Source organism: Barbatula barbatula (assembly GCF_947034865.1).
Source record: "Barbatula barbatula genome assembly, chromosome: 10".
In the NCBI taxonomy this organism is placed as follows: domain Eukaryota; kingdom Metazoa; phylum Chordata; class Actinopteri; order Cypriniformes; family Nemacheilidae; genus Barbatula; species Barbatula barbatula.
The window spans coordinates 9,029,708-9,039,236 of NC_136773.1; the positions used below are offsets into that span (position 1 = coordinate 9,029,708).

At 40.2% G+C, this 9,529-nt stretch overlaps 1 protein-coding gene across 2 annotated transcripts in view; it reads left to right on the forward strand.

The window, feature by feature from the left end:
- The window catches only part of atosa (atos homolog A), a 23,915-nt gene extending 15,169 nt beyond the window's left edge, over positions 1–8,746 (forward strand). For both annotated transcript variants that reach the window (XM_079465742.1, XM_079465741.1), the window contains 11 exons: positions 86–270; positions 1,236–1,438; positions 1,520–1,645; positions 1,982–3,569; positions 3,657–3,779; positions 4,883–4,971; positions 5,150–5,246; positions 5,419–5,577; positions 5,812–5,883; positions 6,167–6,366; positions 7,935–8,746. In XM_079465742.1, the coding sequence (XP_079321868.1) occupies positions 86–270; positions 1,236–1,438; positions 1,520–1,645; positions 1,982–3,569; positions 3,657–3,779; positions 4,883–4,971; positions 5,150–5,246; positions 5,419–5,577; positions 5,812–5,883; positions 6,167–6,366; positions 7,935–8,088 (2,996 nt within the window). In that variant the 3' untranslated portion in view covers positions 8,089–8,746. The remainder of the gene's footprint in view (positions 1–85; positions 271–1,235; positions 1,439–1,519; positions 1,646–1,981; positions 3,570–3,656; positions 3,780–4,882; positions 4,972–5,149; positions 5,247–5,418; positions 5,578–5,811; positions 5,884–6,166; positions 6,367–7,934) is intronic.
- Positions 8,747–9,529: the final 783 nt, after the last annotated feature.

Here is a 9,529-nt window from a genome sequence, read left to right on the forward strand (position 1 = left end):
CCACCAATGTTTGACACATTGCATATGATAAAGTACACTTATTTAAGGTATTCCGCCGTTAACCTGATATGTGTTTGGTGTTTAGATGCAGCTGAGGAGTTCTTCGAGTATGATGCTGAGGAATTCCTGGCGTTCCTGACATTCCTTATCACTGAGGGACGGACTCCGGAATGTTCTGTAAAGGGGCGGACTGAAGGGCTTCACTGCCCACCTGCCCAGTCTGCAATGCCTGTCCTCACCAAACACGAATGCAGCGACAAAATACCCCAGGTAACACACCATATCTTCCATGCTCAGGGTGGAGCATGTAGTTACATTTGTAGAAATTTGCCAATTTATTAGATTTTATGAAATTAGTTAAAAGTTTTGTTGTGAAATATCGAAAAATCACTTGCATAGTGTGATATATTTCATGCAGTTGTGAACTTGCATTCCCAAATGTTCCCAAGAATGTGCAAATCCAGAGAAATTCCTATTTAAAATAATGCCCCGTCCCTTGTCTCCCTTGTATTTGTCGCAATTTCATTGACTTAATATTCGGTGCTCCGCACTAACCTCAGTTTCCGGTTGTAGAAACTACGGCAATCGGCATCACGCAAATGTGGAAGTGGTTATGTTGCATCTGTTGTTCTGATATTATGGATCACGATTACTCTAAAGGAAAGCCGAAAAACCGTAAACTTAGTTTACTTTTTAAACGCGGACTGTATGACTGTTTAAAACACGTAAAACTGGGTAGCATTACTCTAAAATCAGTTGACAAAGTCCAATATCATTCGCGGGCTAACGTAGCACTACATTCCACATTTCTTGCAAGCTAATTCATGACGATAACATAAAATAAATTCATTATCTTGTCTGTGAACATGATGGGCGATCTCCATACGCCTCTGGATTGTGAAAACGACATGCCCCATAATTCCACTCTCCTACATAACGTCATGTAGCTTCGCCTTTTGTTGTTGTTTTGAAAGTGCACCATCTAGTGGTCCAAATTTACATATTGTGTCTATAACCACACTGAGAAAACGGATCTCTTACTTCATGGTTTTTAAGCTCCATTCACACTGACAGTCATTAATTGCTGCTTGTCTCCAGGTCCCTGCGCTGTTGTTTGCTATTAAGTTTTTCTAGTTGAGTTCTGTATTCATCAGTCGCAGATCACTGCATGCAAATTGTCAATGTGAACGCTCCTTTTAATGGCTCAATGTTAAAATAAGCTGTTCCTTATACAGTGTCGACAGGCGAGGAGAATGAGGTCAGAGGTCATGTTACTGTGGCGCAATCACATCCCCATCATGATAGAAGTGATGCTTCTTCCTGATTGTTGCTATTGTGATGAAGGCCCAACCACAGACTGCACGGACCTTAACGACCCAGCAATGAAACAAGATGCTCTCCTACTGGAGAGATGGACCTTACAGCCAGTACCGAGACAGTAAGACACTACTTTCAATACACCACTTGAGATTATACATTGCAAACACAATGGCATAATGTATGCTGGTGCATTTTTCAGGAGTGGAGATCGCTTCGTTGAGGAGAAAACCCTGCTTTTGGCAGTGCGTTCTTATGTGTTTTTCTCGCAGCTCAGTGCCTGGCTCAGTGCTTCTCATGGACTTGTACCTAGAAACATTCTTTACAGGTGAAGCACCACACACACACGCCAAAGTATTTTCACAGTTTATTGAGCAGCCCTGCTGTCTGTTGACAGCAGCAATATTCTGACGAATCATACAAATCAGCATTTTTAATTGAAATGTATTATGGGACTGGCATTATTAGGACAGGTACATGCAATGCCACATTAGATTTACTTTAGAACAAAATGCTAAATAAGCCTGTGCACCAGGGGTGTGCCCTAAAATGACTTACATTTTTTTATTAAGTTGGCAGCTTACTCGATTGTAGTGTTTATATTTGTGTTTTTGTAAGTCCCATGTTGCGTTTGCTGATGGAGCTTCTTGGTTGTATTTTGCAGAATAAGTGCAGCTGATGAGGAACTGATATGGAACTTCTCCCAGACGCCCTCTGAACATGCGTTCCCCGTCCCGAATGTGTCCCACAGTGTCGCTCTGAAAGTGCGGGTTCAGTCTCTGCCCCGCCAGCCCAGATACCCCATACTGCGATGTAGCATCCACTCAGGTCTTGCTCTTTTGGGCAAGAAAGGCCTGGAGCGTGGTGAGGGGGGCGCCCATGCTGGGGAAAAACGCAATTCCCTCCATGTGCCAGGGTCTCCACTCCTTTCCAGGCCTCTACGTTCTTCTCCATCTCCCCACAGCCCCCTTAACTCTCGTAAATGCCCCCCTCGCCCTGAGTCCCCTCTCTCACCCGGCAAAACCGTTAAGTGGTTGTACTCTCGGCTGAATGGTGGTGTGGACATCCCCCCTACAGAGGTGTACAGTTCATGTTCTAATGGGGCAGAGAGCCCAAAGACATTTAGCGTGGAGTCATCAGTTCGTGCTTTTAAATCACTGTCTCCCACTGACCCTTTATTGACCCCTAGTCCTAGTCCCAACTCCATCTCAGGTGAAACCAACCCTCTCATTGGCTCCTTGCTTCAGGAGCGACAGGAAGTCATTGCTCGAATTGCTCAGCGGCTAAATTTCTGTGACCCTACAGCTCCCCATCTTCCCGATGCTCTCTTTGCGCCTCATGAACCTCCAGGACCCAAAACACCCTGGAGCTCGCCACAAAACAAGGAACATTTGAAGAGACCCAAAGAGTCCCTCTTTCCTGTCCCCCAACTTTCATCTTACAACGGAACCAGCCAAGAAAAGCCAGAGAGGAGCCGGTCTTCTCTCTTTGACACCCCTTTGAGCCCCAGAAGCAGAACCCAGCTAGGCCGAGTGGACAGCAAATCTAAAACATCCCCAAAACTTTCGACATGTAGGCGATTGGTACTTAGTGACCAGCCTGCTGAAGGTTCCCTTATCGCAGATGCAGTTCAGGACATCTCAAGGTTGATTCAGGAGCGACTGCAACATTCCTACAGTCTCCTGAATGCCACCTATAAATGTAAGGCTTCTCAAACCGAACAGGTAGGCATAAGCCACACCGCCCAGACGAACGGCTGTGCATCACCACCAAGCCGTAAGAAGCCCTCTAATGTAACCAATGGTGCAGCAAGCACAGACTGTCCTGTTTCTCAAGCAACAAAATGTTGCACACCTCCTGACTCTAGTCAAAGCCAGCAAGACTGTTTCACCAGGCCACGAAATACGGCCAACCCAAAACTTGAAGACCATAGCAGCATAAAATCACGTCCATTAACGACAAGCAATTACAGAGAGAATGCAAAAAGAGAGTCATGTTCCTCTTTGAAAAACAACTTTAGCCATGATAGATCTCCTCAGGAGAATGGGCCAACCCTGACTGGGCACCTCGAACCAACCACGACAAAAGAGGCAATCCATGAGAAAGGAACAGAGAAGCTTGTCAAGGATGGGTCCAACAGTCCTGAGAAGGATGAGAACCAGGAGCCTTGGACGACCTACTCTAGCACACCAGCCACCCTTACCCACAACACCCCCAGTCATGCCCTTTCTTACACCCAGAGTAGCCATACCGTGAGTCGATAATATCTAAACAGACATTGCCTACTAACTGTGCCATGGTACTTGATCTAGTTGTAATAAAAATGATTTTGCCAACAGATCCATCCCCCCTCCCCTCTTAAGCCATGCAGTAACTGGAAAAAACAGAATCGTCACTCCATAGACGGAACCGCAACGAAAGCCTTCCATCCCTGTACAGGCCTACCTCTCCTCTCCAGCCCCGTAAGTGCACCGACACATCATCTGCTGAATTATTTAAAGAGTCTTTGTGTGTGTGCGTTTGTGTGCCTGTGACTCATCAGCTCTGAATCATTTTTTGTTTTTTCAAATGCTGTGTAAACTTCAGCAGCTATAGGCTGAGCTTTTTCTAGATGATACACTAATGAAGTGTCATGAGTCGAAGTAGAGGCACTTCCTCCCCAGCGGTTTTTATTCAGGCTGTCTATTATTGGGCTGTTTTGAAATCTTTCCAGTGGCAGCTTTACTCCGAGGACTGTATGACTCAGGCACTTTGTTTTGTCCAGTTCTGTTACTCCAGGAGAGCGCTGATCACGTTCTCTAGAGATACACTCGGATCTCATTTGTGCTCTGTGATTTAAAGGTTTTCCATTAAAAGTTACAAACAGTTGAACAGTTTAGATCAGCGTTTCAGACTTGAGCAGGCTAAACAAAATTCTAGAATTGTTATCATGTATGCTTCAAAATACCATGTTCAAATTGGGCTTTGAGCATTTATGAAACAGACATTCCACAAGAGTGGCTAAAGCACAATAAAGGCATGAGCTGTTTTTTAATTTATGTCATTTATTATTGAGAGGAAAACACTGATGTTCTCTAACCAGTTTTTGTAATCCAACCAAATACAGAGTTGATACATCTATAAATGTTTTAGCAATTATCGTGATGTGACGAATTTACATGTCTAGCCGCAAACATCTTCCGATTATCTGATCATATATTTAGGTTTATAGGATTAGAAATCAGAAGTACATGCTTATAAAAACAGTTGGTTTACCAGGTGGCAGGTAAAATTTCGCATATAATTGTTTTGGAAAATACAACATTTTAAGTTGAAAAGTGGTGACTGTGAAATGTTCATGGCCATTAAGAATTGTTGATGGCCAGTACCCTTTCTTTTCATTTTCTTGACATCTGCAAGTGTACATAAAAGTTAAAAGTAATAAAGTACCATGGCAAAACTATCTGAAAACATATAGCAACATACTGTACAGTATATAATTACATTTACAAAACATGGTACACAAAATGTGACTATTTGCGCGATGACGAAAACTGTTCACCCACTTCCTCCTTTTCTTCCTCAGGTTCCGCAAAGAAAAAACCAAACAGGATATATTGATTTGGACACATCTTTGATTCCCTGCAAAGGTGTGCCATGGGCTGCCAATAAGAGGTATGGCCTTCTTTCCTCGCCTTATTTCCTGTTCTAATGCCATTGTTCCCTATTTCACAGTGCCATTTTCTTCACCGAGGCTTTATTACACAGTGCCATCTGGTGTGCGCACACATACACAAAATTAATCTGTGGAGAACTCAAAATGGCTGACACAACTGTGTGTCTGTGTTTGTAGGGTTTTGAAAAGATCACAAGACTGTGATGAGTCTCAGCAGCAGATCCTCAGTGCCAGCGCTCCTCCTGCAAGCCTCAGCCTTTTAGGAAACTTTGAGGTAGACACACTATCAGTTCAGTTTCCTTATCAGAAATGAATATAACTGAGACTTGCCGTTCATACTTTGGATCTAAGATAGATGTGGCCGACAGAAATACATTTTTTGTAACAATCGTACATGCAGGCAAAACATAGATATATTATTCTGTTGTATTTCATTGTGTGTGTAGGAATGTGTTCTTAACTATCGTTTGGAGCCATTGGGTACTGTTGAGGGTTTTACAGCGGAGGTGGGTGCGAGTGGAACCTTTTGCCCCAGTCACACGACCTTACCTGTGGACGTGTGCTTCTACAGTGTCTCTGATGATAACGCACCTTCTCCCTACATGGTATTTCTCACACATTTTTCATTATTTAATGTACGTAACTTTATAATTTACCATAACATTTTTGTAGTATTTTGTAACTTCGGTGCATTTACGTTTATTGAAGGACAAGGGTCTTTTTCAAATGAGGCAACTATGACGTCAATAATGTTATAAAAGATGAATCAATGCACTACCACTTGCACGTTTTAAAGGGCTTCCACTTTACTAAGACCGAGTTCCTGTGCTTCTCTTTAGGGTGTTATAAACTTGGAGTCTCTCGGTAAGGGGAGGGGATATCGAGTACCTCCATCAGGAACCATTCAAGTGGTAAAAAGCTTTTTTTATTTTGAACACATTCATGATTATCCGCTTGTAATGTACAGTAGTAGGCTATATGTAAAAGGCACAATGCACATGGGGACCAAGTATACACATGTGAGCATGTGTTCAATAATTATATGGCACAGCAGTGTGACATTTCAGTCACTTTAGTCACTGTCAATTTAAATAGTTCACTTGCCAATTATTAATATTATTACATTTACGAGTTGATCGGCTATGATGTACCTTTGGTGCTCAGCAGATGTTTTGTCTTGTTTCTGTGTGTCAGACCTTATTTAATCCTAATAAGACAGTGGTGAAGATGTTTGTGGTGATGTACGATTTGAGGGAAATGCCCGCCGGCCATCAGACATTCCTGCGGCAGAGAACATTCTCGGTCGCAGTCAAACGCGAATGCAACGGACAAAACAACAAAAAGCCACCCACACTGGGCCAAGGACGGACCCTCCGCTACCTCATCCACCTGAGGTCAGTACAGCGACCAGTACTGTCACATGTTTTTTCATTATCTGAGGTTGTTTGTTCTGTTTCTTTCTTCTTTAAGGGGAACCCGGTGTATAGGGAGATTTATGGCTTAATGCGTTGTAAAAGCCTTACACAACTAGCATTGGTCGTTAGAAACACATCAAATATTTTCAATTCTTAAAATAAACTCAATGTAATACACATTTAACCTAAGGAAGCCGTCATGTTCTTTTTCGATGACATAAACTGGTTGCACGCACAGCTAGGCTAAACATACTAATCAGTTCTTCGGTAAATATAAGGTTCTGTAGGATAATATGTACAGTATATCTAATGCTAAAATACGAAAGAAAGAAAATAAATAAAGATGCTATTTGGTTATTTTAATATTGGTTGTCAGTATAAAACATGCATATTAACAACCAAAATCACTTCAAATGTATTATATACACAATGTTTTAGCCGTTATACAATGCATTTTATCCAGAGTTTGACTTTTGTTGATTTATCAACATCAGTAGCCTAACGTTATTGTCTTCTCTCCCTGGGTCGTTAGCTGACTAATATTCACGTGTGCTCTGAAACCGCAAGCATCTTATTATTGTGTATAAAGTATTCGATTATGGTGGATGCTGATGTCTTAAATAGTCTTAAATGTCTTAAATGTGGTAGTTTAAAGCTAGGATTTAATGCACGCTTACCTTGAACAGACGCTTATAACAGAATTATAAAGTCAGTGCCATTGTTCATATATTAAGCCATACATCGCTCTATACCCAAGGATACTTCTAATGCATTTTCAGGTTTAAAAGTGCTCTTCAAGAACACACACTCTAAAATACTGTAGGCTTAGAAATTATCACAGAAATAAACAGCTTTTTTAACTATATATTATGCTTTAATCATTTAAAATTATATTATAAAACTTAATAAAATCATTTAACAGATTTTTTGGACATTTATTAATAAAAATATTAAAATGTTTATATATTATTTGAATGTATTAAATGAATAAACTATTAAGTTTTTAATTAACAAACTTTATTTTTAATAAACATATACTTTTTTTTTTCTACGCACATTTACTCAATTTAAACCGTATATTTCATTGATTTCACATCTATAAAATATACTCCTTTTTTTGTGTGTGTAAATTGTTTCACATCAAATCAGTGCATCTTGAGCCCCATCGTGATTTTTTTAAATTAATTGTTCACTACAAAATGCGAATGTCATACATTTCTATTTTCTTTATAGCTCAAATAAGGCTAAAACATCATATACTGCCCTGGCAAATGTAGTTTTGAAACAGTTTTTTAAAAACAGCGCTTAGGGCGATTGGCTCATAGGGACAAATAACTTTGTTTATAGCCACTGTGTGAAGTACTATAATTATTTTTTTGTTTTATACTATGGCATTAGCATCACTATGCAAGTTTGCATGGCTAAATCCACCGCAGATATGTCAAGCGCCCCCTTGAGGACAGCCAGTAGCACTGTATGTACCTTATGGTGGTTTAGACACTAATACCCTCATCTTGTTGTTGAATGTTGTCTTTTACTTTCTTTAGGTTCCAGAGCTCCAAATCTGGAAAGATCTACCTCCATCGGGACATCCGGTTTCTTTTCTCCCGTAAATCCATGGAAGTGGACAGCGGTGCTGCCTATGAGCTCAAGTCTTTCACAGAATCACCTGCCGACCCCCCATTCTCTCCCAGATGCTAATTTATCTAATCTAGTCTAGTCTGATCCAACCCAGGGGCCTTAATGAATCAAAATCTTTCATCTGCTTCTGAAATAAAAAAAGAAAAGCCCACTAACACACACACATGCACAGAAGGACTATTACCATTAATGCCCCATTCCTAAAAATACACACCAGATAATCATTGTAAGCAAATGTTATCAGATTGAAAACGGCAGACAATTGGGAATTTTTGTACTTCCAGGTTGATTTCTAGACATTCAGCATGGTCTAAGAAAACACAATAACGCATACCTAAATCCATGGACCTTTTTGAAACAAAAAATGAATACGTAGCTGGAAGGGGTGTTTAAAGAGCACTGTGTATTTTCACCATAACTGGAATGGAGTTTCAAAATCAGTTTCTTTCTTTGTACTGTTACCAAACCACTTTAATCGGAAGTGTTGCAATAGAAAAACAAATATCTTACTAGCTTAGTGTTTACATATTTACTTTTTGTCATCAGTTATTTAATATTTAAATTGAACTTTCACTTACTGCACATGTGATGCCTGTTGTGCAAAACATTACGATGTAGTGCAAAGATCAAATCATACCATGTATTTTTGTCTTTCAAATTCAGATCTTGATGAATAAAAGAATTATATATTATATCTATAAAATTATGTTTAAGCATTTGTCTTTGTGTTTCATTGTTGGATGTTCATGCAAAATCAGGAAATATCAGGAAATTTGTCAATTCTGATTTCCATGCCTGTAACTGCTGGTCTTTATCCATTGCTCTTAATATGTGAAATCTTTCAAATAATTTTTTTTAAATGATCTTTACCCAGTAATCCAGAATTACTACAAATGTAGTGCATTGCATTAGGCAAAAAGTGTGAATATGCTGCACTAAACGTTACAAAGGTCACAAGAACTAAAAGTGAAATTTGATACAAACAGCAGTTTTGCTTGATTCCAAGTGTTTGGATGTGATGTCAATAGCAGACTGATAGTACCTGAGAGTAGTATGAACTGTCTAGGTACATTTTCTGAAGAAAATGTTCTGAAGAAAATGTGAGTGATGCTTTGTGGGAAGCCGCGGAACTGGGCACTAGGGTGATAACACATTAAGCCACGATGAATGAATCTAACCAACCCCCATTTCTCTACGATTTTCTAATGCTGTGATATACATATTGCTTAACGGTTGCTAGGCTAACGAGTTTGGTTGCTATGGGCGGGGCTTGGCATCTGGAATTGATAATACTCTAAGCTATGAGTGAAACTAACCAACCCCGTGCCTCTACTATGTTCTGATGCAGAGATATAGGTTTTGCTAAACTGTTGCTAGGCTAACCTTTTTCGTTGCTATGGGCGTGGCTTAGCATCTGCCAATTGATGATGCTTCAAGCCACAAGTAAAACAAACCAAACCCCATCTCTCTATGATGTTCTGATGAAGAGATATTGGTCTTG